At 39.5% G+C, this 14,381-nt stretch overlaps 1 protein-coding gene across 4 annotated transcripts in view; it reads left to right on the plus strand.

The window, feature by feature from the left end:
- ITGA2 (integrin subunit alpha 2) overlaps positions 1-14,381 on the plus strand; it is a 67,271-nt gene that overhangs the window by 39,607 nt on the left and 13,283 nt on the right. For all 4 annotated transcript variants that reach the window (XM_026795629.2, XM_014269593.3, XM_014269592.3 and 1 more), the window contains 10 exons: positions 2,546-2,691; positions 3,393-3,536; positions 5,430-5,633; positions 6,411-6,547; positions 8,009-8,148; positions 9,101-9,252; positions 10,297-10,407; positions 10,989-11,071; positions 11,873-12,014; positions 13,617-13,709. In XM_026795629.2, coding sequence (XP_026651430.1) covers positions 2,546-2,691; positions 3,393-3,536; positions 5,430-5,633; positions 6,411-6,547; positions 8,009-8,148; positions 9,101-9,252; positions 10,297-10,407; positions 10,989-11,071; positions 11,873-12,014; positions 13,617-13,709 — 1,352 coding nt within the window. The remainder of the gene's footprint in view (positions 1-2,545; positions 2,692-3,392; positions 3,537-5,429; positions 5,634-6,410; positions 6,548-8,008; positions 8,149-9,100; positions 9,253-10,296; positions 10,408-10,988; positions 11,072-11,872; positions 12,015-13,616; positions 13,710-14,381) is intronic.

The raw sequence follows: 14,381 nt of genomic DNA on the forward strand, positions 1-14,381 counted from the left end.
AATCTATGAAACCTTGATTAAGATATTAAGGAAGTTAGAAAGTTCCCCCCTACCCAAAATGGTGTTAAAAAATTATTTGAGAATGTGAAAAAAATTTTTGGTCAAAAAGATTATTTTGTACTAGTCAATAGCTCATTGAATAAAAACTTGAATTTTTTTTTAAATCCTACTAATATCAAAGTGGTAAGCTGAAAAAAAAATCAGTCTTTGTCAGTGCTGTGGTTTAACCCGAGCTAGCAGCTAAGCAGCCACTCAGTCAGTCCCTGAAGGGGAGTGAGAATGCAGGAGAGTTCAAGTGAGTGAACTCCTGGGATGAGATACAGACAAAATGAAAGTCAAGCATGGAAGCAAAGCAAATCAAGGGATTTATTCATCCCTTTCCATGGGCAAACAGGTGTGTTCAGCCATCCCCAGGACAGCAGGGCTCTAACAGACACAGCTGTGACATAGGTAGACAAATGCCATCATTCCTAATGTCCCCTCCTTTCTCCTTCCTCCTTCCCCCTGCACCTTTACACACTGAGCATATGGAATGGGATAGTCATTTGTGTCACTGGTGGGCAGCTGCCCCGGCTGTGTCCCCTGCCAGCTCCCTGTGACCCCTCCCAGGCTCCTCGCTGGTGGTACACACTGAGGAGCAGACAAGGCCTTGACACTGGGTGAGCGCTGCTCAGTAGTAACTAAAACATCCCTGTGTTATCAACACTGTTTCCAGCATAAATCCAAATCACAGCTCCATACCAGCTGCTGTGAAGAAAATTAACTGTATTCCAGCCAAAACCAGCACAGTCACAGAGACATAATAAATCATGTGATTTGAAAAGGCTGCTTAGTGAATCATACTGATCATTATGAGTTGCTTCTGTTACAGCATTTGAGTGTCCTTCCCCACTTCGATGTGGATAAGAAGCTGATTTACTTTCTGTTGTTTCATATGTGGTCACTGTTTTCTTAGCCTTTTCCAGTTCAGTTTATAGATTTTGAATATTACTACCACTTAATAGAGATGCTACTTATAATCTCCATATGTATTTTTGACATGCTTTTGTGACCCAATAAAGCCAGTCTGTATTCTCCGTTCATTGAACTGCTTTCTGTAAATCTTCAACATGCCTGCTCTGCTGTTTCATCCTTGAAAAATGCTACTACATTAAGCATCTATGACTTTCTCATTCTTAAAGATATTTAACAATATGCTCTCTTTGCAACTAAGATACTCTTTTTTCCCTTATGGCTCAGCAGTACTTGCATCCAACAAAATTAATAAATCTAAACCCAAGCAAATGAGCAGTAGCTCTTTTGCGTGTATGATCTCTTCAGTCTTTCTCTTACTTAATTTTCTTAATAATTTTTAAAAGCTCAGATAGTTCCCTTTCTCTACAAGGCAGTTTCAGTGTATGTACTTTTATCTTTCTGGAGCAAACAATGTTGCCTTTTCTATCCCTTTATTTCCCTTCCACTTTCTGTCCTCCAGTAGGAGCTCTCCATACCAGCTCTGTCTCACCAGCTTGGGAGAGCATAAGTTAAAGAGCTGCTAGAACATCACAGGCTGCTCAGTTGCTCTGCAGCCCTGCTCTGCATGGAACCCACTCACTTCAAGTGATTGTATTCTGTATTGATTAGGAAGGTGTGTACTTGTAGAATAAAATCTCGTTTTGTTGCTCATTGAAGTTGCAGTCAAAAAAGTTGTTCTCACCCTGTGTCTGAACAAAAATTAGGCTGGTGTGATGCAAAGACCAAGGCATAATCCTTTTAGACTGTGCTCCTCATATTGTTCTGCAGCTTGTTAAAGGTCTGCATATTCTGTCCCATCACTGGCATTTTGTTATTGAGTTTAACTATAGACTTTATAAAGGATTACTTTGTTTTCTTTGCTTAAAATAAATTTGCTGGAACTAAACCACAGAAATCTAAAGTATGTACTAATACTAGATTTATACTGCTAATACATGTTTACATTTTTACAGGTATTAAATTACATTTCCTGAAAGCAAATAAATGCTAGAATAATGGTAATGACGATTAAAGCGTTCAGAGAAGTTCAATCAGCCTTCCATCTGACAAGCTGTTCATGTAGCCTCTTTTATTCAGACTAACCACTGGTCTGTTGTTTAGTGAGCTGTGGGAAAATGCACTGCAAACTTTGCAGAACCTAGGTGTTCCTCCCTAGTTTGAAAACTGGTTTAAACGCTCATCTCATATTTCTCTTTATTTTTCTTTCCAAGGATACTCTTTGCATGTTTTTTTCCCTTCACAAGCATCCCCTTCACAAACATCACATTTTTGTGGTCTACATTTTACTGAATAGGCGAAGCTATTGTGTTAGTCTCTAAACCTGCTTCAGCTTGATCTGTGTGTCATTGTTCTCTCCAGGAGAATATTGCAAATTTATGCATATATGACAGCATAACTTCCCATCTGGAATCGTTGCTCTGTTCAATTAACATACTGGATTGACTCATCCTCTGTGCTTTTATCGATAACAAACCGATAAATTGTAATTAAAGATCTCTCACATATGTTAAATGTTGACTTCTATACCCAGGTTACTCTGTTGCTGTTCTCTCGACTGTGAGCTCTGTCTATTTTGTTGCTGGCGCACCAAGATCCAACTACACTGGCAGAGTGGTAGTTTATAATGTTGACAGTGATGGTAATGTTGCAATTGTGCAGTCACGGAGAGGCGAGCAGGCAAGTATATTTTGGTCATGAATACAGACTTTCAGGAATCTTTTTTTATTGACCCAGCAGTAAATTGCAATTTGTTTTGAAAATTCCTCTTTGTCTCAAAGCATTTAGAATCCACTTGAACTTTTCTCTGTCGCTATACTATTTCAATGAGGTTAGCTGTTGCTCTTAAATTGTATTTTAGGAAGTCATCCACTTAGTGGCAAAAGATAATATACAAATCTAATGTATCCTTCTGTCAACAATTCAAATCAGGAGAGACTCAGTAAATTCTGCTCTGCCTTAGAAGTTATGCAGTAGATGACATCAGAAGACAGATATGGAAGCTCAATTTCATTTTCTCTTTTGGAAAAGAGGAATGGTTTTGGCTGGTTTTGGTATCATCTGTAAGACAAATCTGAGAGTAGATCAGAGGCTGGGTAGTTTCCTGTGCAGTTATAAAAAATACATACTTCCCATATCTTACTTTCTCTTGGCATTTGTATTGCTGAGTGGTAAAGCCATAGCAGCAACTACGGGACAGAAATAGTGAAATATGTGTAAGGATATGATTCTTCCAACAATGGAGCATGCTTTGGAATAATTTAATTCATCAGCATTCAGTAGCATTAGAGTATTAGTGGATATAAGTTTTCTGAATCAGGTGCTAAAACATGATTTACAAATGGCACATACAGCAACAACCCATTTGCTTATGATTTCAGATTGGCTCCTACTTCGGCAGTGTGGTGTGTTCAGTGGATGTCGACAGGGATTCTTTGACAGATGTGCTGCTTGTGGGTGCACCAATGTTTATGAATGACCTGAAGAAGGAAGAAGGGAGAGTGTACATGTTTTCCATCACAAAGGTAAAAATGACTCAAGCTAGCGCTGCTTAGGGCTAATTTCTTACAAATCAGATTGGCCACATGCATGCTGAAAGACCTTTGGCTTCTCCAGATCCTCAAAGTCACTATTAAGTGAATCTTTTCAAAGTGTTAGTAATATTTAAAGTGACTTTTTAACAAGAAACAGAGCATGTGCTTATCCTGGGATGTGGCATAAGGGCAGGGATGAATGGTGCCAAGCCTTCCTGGTTAGGGGGCCTTCCTATGGAGGCCATTCCAATGCTGCCTTACATGTTCTGCTTTTCAGTAGCAGCTGCAAACTTGCCCCAGAACCGCTTGTGCATGTAATCTGGGAATTAGGCAGCTGGAACAGACCAAAATGGAGCCAATGAGCAAGGCAGTAGATAAGCACTGTTAGGGGTCAGGGGCCTGGTGCTCTCTGTGTCTCCCTGGTCCTGGCGTCAGGCAATGCAATTCATGCTAATATAGCATGGGTTGGCTGTATCTCTGAAAAACCTAGCTCAAGGCTTTTGCTAAGTAATTTGCCATTTGTTTTTGGTGAATGTATTTTGTATTCAATGTATCCAATGTATTTTGTATTGAATGTATTCAATGCCTGACAGTATTCCCAAGGCAGTTCTGAGAAATACTCTTCTACGAGCTTTCTGCATTGTTACATAGACTCTAACACTGGATTGTTACCATAACTCTTGTTGTCCCCTCTGTTCAGTAAAGCTTAGTATCATTTGTCTGATGCTTGACTGACAGTGCTTTTTATTCAGACCCATAGTAGTTGTTTTCAGAATGTATATATTAACCATACTGAGCCCTCTGGCATTTTTGAACAGTCTTTCCTTCACTGGATGTCTGCAAAGCAAATTAATTTATGACATCCATCAGAGAAAACAGAAAATGATCTCTTTACTAGGTAAATTGGCAATCAAATAAATAGAGAGGTCCTCTTCAGCAGGACCTCAGTCAGAGTATCCTGATGCAACAGGAAACTAAGCTAAAACAATTTCAATGTAGATGGAGGAGCTGAAAGTTGGCAGATGACATTGGTCTTTTTGCCTATGCTATCAGACATAAGATATGAAAGAAAAAAAAAGGAAATTTTTTTTTTCTGTACTTTTGAAAACCAAATAAATTGGAAGACTATCTTACAATTTTTAGTTGTCAAATATTGGGTTTAAATTTTAAATAAGAAAGAATAACAAAAGGTACTTTTAGTGTTTTTTAAAAATAATCTGGATTTGTGCAAGTTTTCCTGTTGCGCAAGTAATACTTTTCTAGTCATTTTAAATAAATAACTTGGCTGTTATTTCTAAAATTTTGAGCACAGTATGGTAACTGAAGATAAAGGTGAGAATGTTATTTGCCAGAGCTGCATTTTATCTAGTGTAAATGGGATTATTTAACTATGAAGATCTCCAATCTTTCTTTCTTCATTGGCATTGGAGAGGTCAGGAGTTTACCATTTGGACACATGTTTTTTGCATTAGTTTAGTAAGGAAATTCCATTTCTGTTTCAAAGAATTATGTCCAGTTACATAATTTCCATTCCCTCTGCATAAAAACCAGCAATCCAAAACTGGAAACTGTATTTTTCAATGTATTGTGAAACTTCAGAACAGTCAGATGAGGACAGAGGGGGCATTTAAGCTTCATACATATGGTTATATTTGCTGTTAGTACTTTGCATAGCATGCTTTGATTTTGCTGTGTAATTCTTGCCAAGACTTTGAGACATAATGCAAACTGAATGGGCAATACAATGGGGAAGGAATTCAGTGTTGAGCTATCTGAGGGGAATGTACTGGAAAACAGAAACAAAAAACAATGCACATAGATACTTGCTGCTAGTGGTGCAATGATAGCTGAATTTCTGCTTTTTCTTATTTGTCATTTTTTAAGAGAATCTTGGATCAACAAGAACTCCTGGAAGGTCCACAGGGGTCAGAAAATGCACGCTTTGGATCAGCAATTGCAGCACTTGCAGACATTGATTTGGATGGTTCTAATGATGTTGTAATAGGTGCACCACTGGAAAACCAAAACTCGGGAGCAATTTACATTTATAATGGATTTCAAAAGATTGTTCGTACCAAATATTCTCAGGTAAATAACTGTGTTGTGTAATGCTGTACTCGGTGCCTTTAAATCTGCTCGAGGAAAACAGAAGGCTTTCTGTGCTTTAATTGGCTACTGTTTCAACCTCTTAAAGGAATGCGGTTATTCCCGTGGTTTATTTCGCATTTTGTGCCTCTCCTCCTTTCAGCTGTCAGTATATCCAGACTGATGTTGTGGTGTTTATAAATGAACCATATAGAGGAAAAGCATGTGCAAGATGCTCATTGTGAGCCATTTTTGATGCCGGAGTGTGAAGTCAACTACTATCCTAAAACTGACACCTATTATTTTCAGGTTTTTAGTGTTTATGTACAGCAATGAAGATTAGATAAATCCCAGCTCTGCAAATTAAAAATACATTAATATTAAAGGTCTTTCTCTGGTCTTCCTATATACTGTAGTGGTAATCTTATTGTCATTTTCTGTGCAGATTTTCTGGTTGCAGCAAGTATTTGTTAGAACTCCTATTAAGCTTCGTATTCTTTGGGTTGCTCAATGTGAGATGGAAAAAGTTTCCAGCTGTATCTGGCATACGGCAGTCAGTTAGTTGATCTGCTCCCAAGACAGAAAAATCTAGTCCTTTGTCCACTCCAGTAGAGGAGAAAGAAGTGGTACAAAAGCATCTGAGAAAACACCCACAAATGCATTTTGTTTAAACTGTACATTGCATGTACAGGGAGTATCAGTGAAAATCTATTAACCAGGCTACTATCTACAGACTTAAGCATGCTTTGGCAAAATCAGTAACCAAACTCTCTTTCCCAGAAAATTTTAGGTTCGGATCCTGCTTTTGGACAAAAGCTCCAGTTCTTTGGAAGATCAGTAGATGGCCATAGAGACTTAGATGACGATGGCATTACTGACGTATCAGTTGGTGCTGATGGAAATGTGGTCGTGCTATGGTTAGTGTACTCTTTCTTAGAAAGGAAGCAGTTAGTGCTTTAGATGCAGCAGTTGAACATGAAGTTAATTAAACAGGAAAAATAAGCAAATTTAAAAGCTCTTTTGTTCCACGTGTTCAGTGCTAGCACACTTAACTGCCTCATCACTGCTATCAAAACTAGCTAAAAAAAGAGTATTAGACTGACTCTCTTTCAGGCATTTATCATTAAACCACTGAAAGCCAAGGCAGTACACAGGGCAGAGCCAGGGTATATGGGAGGAAGCCAGGTGGCAGAGCCTGCTGGGCAGGACCTGACCAGGAATAAGAGGGCCGGGAGACATCTTCCTGATGCTGCTGTGCAGTCACATGGTCCAGAGGGAAGGGGCAGCAGCAGGGAATGGGGCTTGATGGAGCGTGTTTGTAACAGCAGGCTGTGTACCTCAGTAGCCAGAGTATAATTTTGATAGCTGAGCGTGAGACAAGTGAAACCACATCTCACACAACCTGTGTGACCTTTACTGGCTGATAGGCTGGTATGGGGGCAGCCTTGTCCTGCAGCGTAAGGACAGAGAGCAGTAATAGAGAGCTGACAACTAGTTCTGGCAAGAAACACATTTGTAATGGCAAATTGCCTTTGCCACAGAAGTCAGAGTACTTTCACAACATATAGAAAGGTTTCACAGAACCCAAATCATCTGCCTGCCTAAATAGGCTGTGATTTCCACTCCTTGCATGAGGAGCTAAATTCAAATGCTGTTTCCTTTCCTTTGCCTGTCTTCATGCCTGAGGCTCCCCATTGTAAGAAAAATATCAGTGAATTGCTACTTCTTTCATAATGAAACAAGATAATTAAAAATGAATGGTCAGTTTGGACCTTTGACTGCTGCTGCTGCTGGGAATTTCATTAAAGAAAATTAAGCTCCTTCAAGTACCAGCCTTTATGTAGATTTGATTAAGATGCTTGTTCTTCTTTCACTCTGACATTTGGGCTGATTAATGCATTTCATTCTGATTAAAGTGTTTGTTTTCACATGCAGGGTTCCTTTGAAACTCTTCTTCAAAATCTGGTTCAATTACATTAAAGTTGTTTTTCAGAAAAGTTAAATTATTAAATAAAATGAAGAATTACCCATCCTCACCTTCCCAGAAAAGCTCTAAAGGAGCAGAAGGTTACTTATTTGGAAAATAGGCCAAGAGCTTTATTCTCTGATGCCTTGAGGGATTGATCGGGGCACAGGCTCAAGCCATCAAGCAGCCATTAATTTGACATGAAAATATGTGTTGTTATTGCTGTAAGCAATGATATCAACAAATTCATGTATACCTAAGGAAAAATAATTTTACCAGTGCCATTAAAGGAAGTTTACATTGGGAACCTAAAAAAATCGATACTAACATTTACAGATAGTATTGGATAACAGCCTCTGTATTACCTAGTGTTCTTCAAAACACCATGTAACTTTTGAAATATATTTTTCAGGTCAAGAGGCATTGCAAATGTGTCCATAACTGCTTCATTTAAGCCTGAAAAAATCAGTCTGCTGAACAAGAATACAGATATAACTGTCAAAATATGCTTTCAGGCTTCATTTAGACCTGCTAAGAAAAATAATCAAGTGGGTAAGAGTATTTCAATGATTTGTCTTATATTAATTTCTGCAAAAGTCCATTTTTTAAATGAGTAAGGGAAAGTCTAAATATGTATTAGATTGACTATCAAGAATCACAAAATCAGTGTAAAACTTAAGTGCTTGAGAAAGTGTTTTTAAGACCTAGTTCATCACTGGCTCCATACTCTTTGAAAAGTGGAGAATTAACAGTATAGAGGACAGCTGTGTCCTTGTTGTTCAATAATCCCCAAAAATGTAATTAATGAGAAGATAAGTTCATCCAACCTTCCCTTTTTCAACAACAGACTGCATACTTTTCCTCTTCATAAAAAGAAAAATATTTTTCAGAGGGTCACAGCAGTTTTCAGTGGGAGGAAGCTCTTCTTTTCAGAGCACAGTGAATATTTCTGTGACCAGCAGTGGGCTCCCATGAAGTTTTTAAGTTCAGTCTCACAGACAACACCAGTTGGACTGCTTCAGTGCTACATAAAGTGCCTTTAGGAGCTCATGATTTTAAACTATAAAATAACAATGAACTTTCACAATAGAATAGTCATAAAACAAAGAGGAGGTGGCAGAAATTATTATGTGATTGAAGAGAAGATGCAGATTGTTTAAAGTCACCTCTGAGTTCAGTGACATTGTTGCAAGGCCCCTTTACCTAGGGTAACCCTGGCCCTGCTGACTGGCTTCCTGCCTGACCTGCAGGCTCAGACATCTGCAGTGGAGGCTGGATTGATTGCCATTTGATGTGCCCCTTGCAAATCAGGACCTAAACCTGTTTCACTCCCTTGGAAAACACCAGAGAAAGTATTTTCATTTTGAAACTGTTCTGTGTTTAGCTATGAAAAACATGAAATACTTAGTGTGGTCAGAGAGCCTGGTCCCTGTAATACTGAGCATAGTAATGAGATCACAGGCAACCATGCTCAGTCAAAAATGTACTGTTATTCTTCTTGTAGCTATAAAGTACAATGCAACATTGGATGCAGATCTTCAGTCCTCCAGAGTGACTTCTAGAGGATTTTTCAAAGAAAATAATGAAAGGTACATGCAGAGGGATTTTGTGGTGCATAATGAAGAGAAATGTGTTCATGATGTCTTCAGTGTACAAGTAAGTGCAATTGCAAGTACTCTTGCATAACAAAAGATCAGAGGAAGGCGTGGATGAATTTTTGACTGTAATGTGAATTTCATGGATGGTATACTGAAACCCAAATCCCCTGAGCTGAAAAATACTTAATAAGAATATTATTTCATAGAAACTAATAACTGTCACATTCAGTACAGACTTTTAGGATAGGAAAGAGGGTTCTTAATTGTGTTATTCAGCTTTGGTGTAAAACAGAGCCCATGGTCTATAGTTTCAATAGATTTTAATTTCCCTCTGAGTAGACTGTTTTGTAAGAACTACTAAAACATACATGCAGATGTTTTCTTCAGACTAACATTTAGGCAGAACTTGCATGCATCCTAACCCATGATACACAACAAGGAATTAAATAGAAATAAGCAGGTCTCCATTTTTCTCCAGAACAAAAGACTGAACAGAGCCCTGAGGCTTGCCTTAAGCTCTGTTGCATGATGCTAGGTCAGGTAGAGGACTTCTGTCCCTGCTGTGGTTTGCAGTGACCTATTGATCACATTTAGTGCCATGTGGAGCAGGGAGCCACAGGGCTAGATGGTGATTCATCCAGGACTGGAAAAATGAGGAAACATGGCATTTACTGTGTTTTAGTGTCACTCAGGCCCAGATGCTCTTTGTGATGGTAAGACAGAGTGGAATAGGAGTTTGACTTCTGCAGTTAGATGAGAATGAAAGCTATCTGGTGATGGCTTTGACGACCAGCTCCTACAGCTGCAGACAACCTGCATGTTCCTTAGCCCTAGTAGTTACTGTAATGTGCACAGTCTCCAGGAATCCTAGAAAAATCAGTTTTATCATGGAAATCACACTGAAAACTGTCAGTCTAGAGGAGCCCACACTGGTCAATCGCACAAAATTATTTTCTTTAAGAAATGAAGCTTTGAACTGTTGCTTCTCCTTGTTTAGAGCAAGGATTATTTTACTGCGCACTCTCAATTCACAAGAGAAATTAGCAATTTTATGCAGTTTTCTGTGCTGGCAGCCATCATCTGAACCTTTTGTGTTTTACAGGAGCCTTCAGATGCTGTGAATTCACTTAGTTTGCGCATTGACATTGGCCTTGCAAATCCTGGCTCCAGCCCTGTCCTGGACATATCTTCTCCAGCATCTGTGGCCTATAGTGTAAGTATGCAGATTTACTGTTCAGAATGCATGGCCATACACATCCATAATGTGTGGCCTCCACAGACACCAAAGGGAAACACATGCAAGTGAAAACTGGTGCTCTGTATAAGTCACATGGAGGGGTGTCCCCTGGTTCCTTTCATACCTTTGCCTGTGTTACATGAGCTTGCTCACATGCACACACACACACGCGCGTCAGCCACCGTAGCACATAACAAGCGTTTCAGTTCAGCCATGTCACCGTTGATGTGAACTTCTAGTTGATGACAAAGATGAATTCTTTCAGTTTATTCTTCAGTAAAGGGGTAGAGAGAAGAGAGATGGAACTAATTTGACTACATCACCTTTGTTGTCATTGAAGAGTAACCTGTCTGTACCGTTCTTGGATCAGTTGACATGTTGCAACACATTATTCAGTTCACTCGTTCACTTGTCAAGATTTTTCATGTTCTTCAGAGGGATTTTCTTATCTGCAAACCAAGAATGCTCTTCAACTTGAAGGTGTTTGCACTCTAGTGTCTTCAGATCGTGTTAAAAGTTGAGCCCTGTCATTCAGGAAATGTTTTTGTTTTTCCTAGATTCCTTTTATTAAAGACTGTGGTGAAGATGAACTCTGTGTCTGTGATCTTGTTCTGAATGTTCAGCAGAAGGCAGATGATGGGTAAGAGCTGAATCAGTGGAACTGTTAAGGTCCAGTGTCCAGTGTTTTCAACAGCTGGTTTGTCTGTAGGCTTTAGATTAATTTCTAGAGGGGAATGCCTTTCCAGTTCAACATCTAGTTAGAAACAGCACGGATAAAAAGAGCAATGGCATTTTAATCCAAATTTAATCAAGGAAAAAGAGGTAGGATAGGGATACAAACACGGAAGTAGGACTCTAGGACTCTTGTCAGCTTAGACCAATCCAAGTTTGGTACCTTAGAGATGAGGACATAGTGAGTATTTGGACAAATTTTATGTGACTGGCCACTGTTGGGAAAGGGAGCACAATGGGAGAGCAGCAGCAGCTGCAGCAGCTGCTTTCATCCCTCCCACAGGGAGCAGCGAGGATCCTGCAGTAGCTGTGCCAGTGGGGAGTTGTGATCAGCTATCTGGGCAGCACATATTCTAAGTCCATGTCAGATGTATATGCATATATGTGCATCAAAGATAAGGCTGCCCATGTGGGCTGCCCACTCTGTCCACCTTCCCACCAGCGAAGACCCCTTGAAAATTCAGCAGTCACTTTGACAACACATAACCAAAGTCCTGCACGGAATACAGTAAATCTATCTGGTTTCAGGAAACACCATCACAGAATTTCTTATGCCAAAGGGTTTAGAAAGCAGAGTGCTTAAGTGTGTACAATGTAGGAAATGTCTTGCTGTGCTTGTTATTTGTTGTTGGCTTCAGGCAACACATTTTCCTGATCCACAGCTGTTCTAGTACCTCTATTTACAACAATGGACTTTATTTTCCAACAGCAAACAACAGTTTATTGTCAGCAGCAAAAACAGAAGACTAACATTCAACGTGAAATTGAGAAATAAAAAGGAAAATGCATATAACACCAGAATCCAGGCTACATTTTCAGACAACTTGTTTTTTGCTTCATCTTCTTTACCGGTGCGTGATACCCAGCTTCACTGTTTCTGTAATTGCCCCTGATTTTTGAACTTCTCAGAGGAATTTTCTTTTTTCCTTTCTAGCAGTGCCTATTCCAGAAAAGAATGTGCATACAAAACTCTCTCACAATTTGTTTTCTTGGATACCAGAATTATTCCCCCAGCAGATCAGTTTATTTAGGTCAAGGAGGGATATTTCCAAGTCAGCATAAAAGCTGGCAACTTTTCGAGTTTGACCTCACCTCAGACATCTTTTCCTCACTTTAGGCCTTGGCACCTACATCTGCTTAACTCCCAGCAGCATGCCTGAAGCAGTTGCTGTGCCACAGGGAATTTGTATTTGATAAATCAGATGTGCAGTATTGATGATGAATCCTTAAAACACAGACTTTGGATCTAGAAATAGTGTTACTGCCAAGGCCATGTGTTCCAGCTACACAGTTAATCAGATTGACATGATGGCTATACCAAAAGCTCTTCTTCCAACAAATTTTATCTTAGAGAAAGCATAAGAGAGGAAATATGCATACTATTTTGGGGAATGCAGTATACCTATAATTCAAATTGTTGCTCCCAATTCACAAAGGATGAAATGCAGATTTCAGTGCTTGGCTTATATGGTCAGGCTCCTACTGGAGAGGTGCATGATAATCCTGGGGGTGAAATCCAGAGCAATCCCTGTACTGAAGGGAGAGGAGGGATAGCATTCATTCCTGCCCAACAACAGCATTATTCTGAACAATGAATTGGCAAAAGTACTGCACACAGCACTGGGGGTGCCCCTCTACCTCCCCATCCTGTTGTGCAGCAAGATTGTTCATTTCAGTCCTGCCAAAAGACCACACTGGAGCTAGAATTTTCTTTTGCTTTAGAAGCTCTTTTGCTTAGAAGCACTTCAGCATGCAAGTAAAGTTTGGACCAAAAATGTGCCTGCTTCAAGGCAGGAAGAAAAACATAAACTCAGTATATATGGGTCTTTTTGGAGGTCTTGTTTTGAGGGTTTGTTGTGGGGGTTTTTTGGTAGCTCAATTCATGAATGGTAAATGTCTAGTAGGAATGTTTTTTACAAAAGACAGTACTTTTTAATAAATTCTTCTCTAAGGATTGATAATTGGCTCTGGTCTGTGAACTTGTCTTTGAGTCAAGGATGATGACAAGCCAATATTCTGGAAAGTAGTAAACAAACTATTATGTATGGCAGATTTTCTTACAGAAAGTTTCATTTCTTCCAGCTCTAAGACTGTGTTAATATATCTGCAAAAGTTCTGTAAAAATTCTGTAAAAAAAAGACTTACAGAAGTTAGTGGTAGAGGTGACCTGTACTCTCTGGCCTGTATTCCTCCTTCCAAGCTCAGTACAAAGTTCTAGTAAGATGATTGCAACCTACAAGAAATTGATAGGTTGCAAGGGTCCTTGTCACCTTCCTTGTGACTTCCTCCTGGCCCTGCCTATGCCCCACCTATCTGCTGCATCTCTAGGATTTACTGCCATAACATCTATTTTCACTCCTCCTTACCATAATACATATGCTGTTGAAGGTACACACCTCTCTGCCTTATCAAAACCTGACATAAGATGGTGTTTCTGTCTGTTTTCTCTGCAGAGTGATGGGACTGAAGTCTCGTGTCAAACAGGAACAGCACAAAGTACAGTCATTTGCCAAATAAGCTATCCTGTTTTCAGAACAGGACAACAGGTACAGCTAGCATGTTTAAATAACCTTGAATGATACCCAAAACCTTCCCTGCTGTTGCTTTTTCCTAAGTCTGCATTTATTGCTGATAAATGTTTCTTAGATTTTACAACAGAGGTATTATAATAAGCAAACTAGGGCTTAAAATATGTGACTCCCTGTCAGATTAAAGGACAAAGGATTCTCAAAACTCATTTGTCAAAACTCACAGCTTCCAAATGCTGCTGCAGTTATGTGACTTTTGGAGAGTGAAAGCTGGGGACAGAGAAGCATAGGGCATCATGTGCAGGCTCCTGAGAACTGAGCACAATTCCCATCAATTCCCTCCTGCAGTGTGAACCTGGGGTAACTCCCTCACCTGCTCAGTGAAACTCATCTCTTCAAGAAAGCAGTATTGTTTTGGGAGGAGATGGGAGGCCCACACAGCCCTAAGATGAAGTGTGTATCTTTTTTTTCATATATACCATAAACCTCAGGATATCCACAGTTTCATGAAATCTCTTATTCCTCAAGGGCAGAGTAGAAACTGGGTTCTAGCCTCTAACATAATCAGCTAGAGCAATAGGAAACTTGCTTGAAAGAACAGAAGCATGATGTCCTGTGGTGGGACATGTAGAATAATGAAAAAAAAATCATATATAGAAAGTTCAGCCTGTTCTGAATGTTAATGGAACT

This window comes from Zonotrichia albicollis, chromosome Z (genome assembly GCF_047830755.1).
Source record: "Zonotrichia albicollis isolate bZonAlb1 chromosome Z, bZonAlb1.hap1, whole genome shotgun sequence".
In the NCBI taxonomy this organism is placed as follows: domain Eukaryota; kingdom Metazoa; phylum Chordata; class Aves; order Passeriformes; family Passerellidae; genus Zonotrichia; species Zonotrichia albicollis.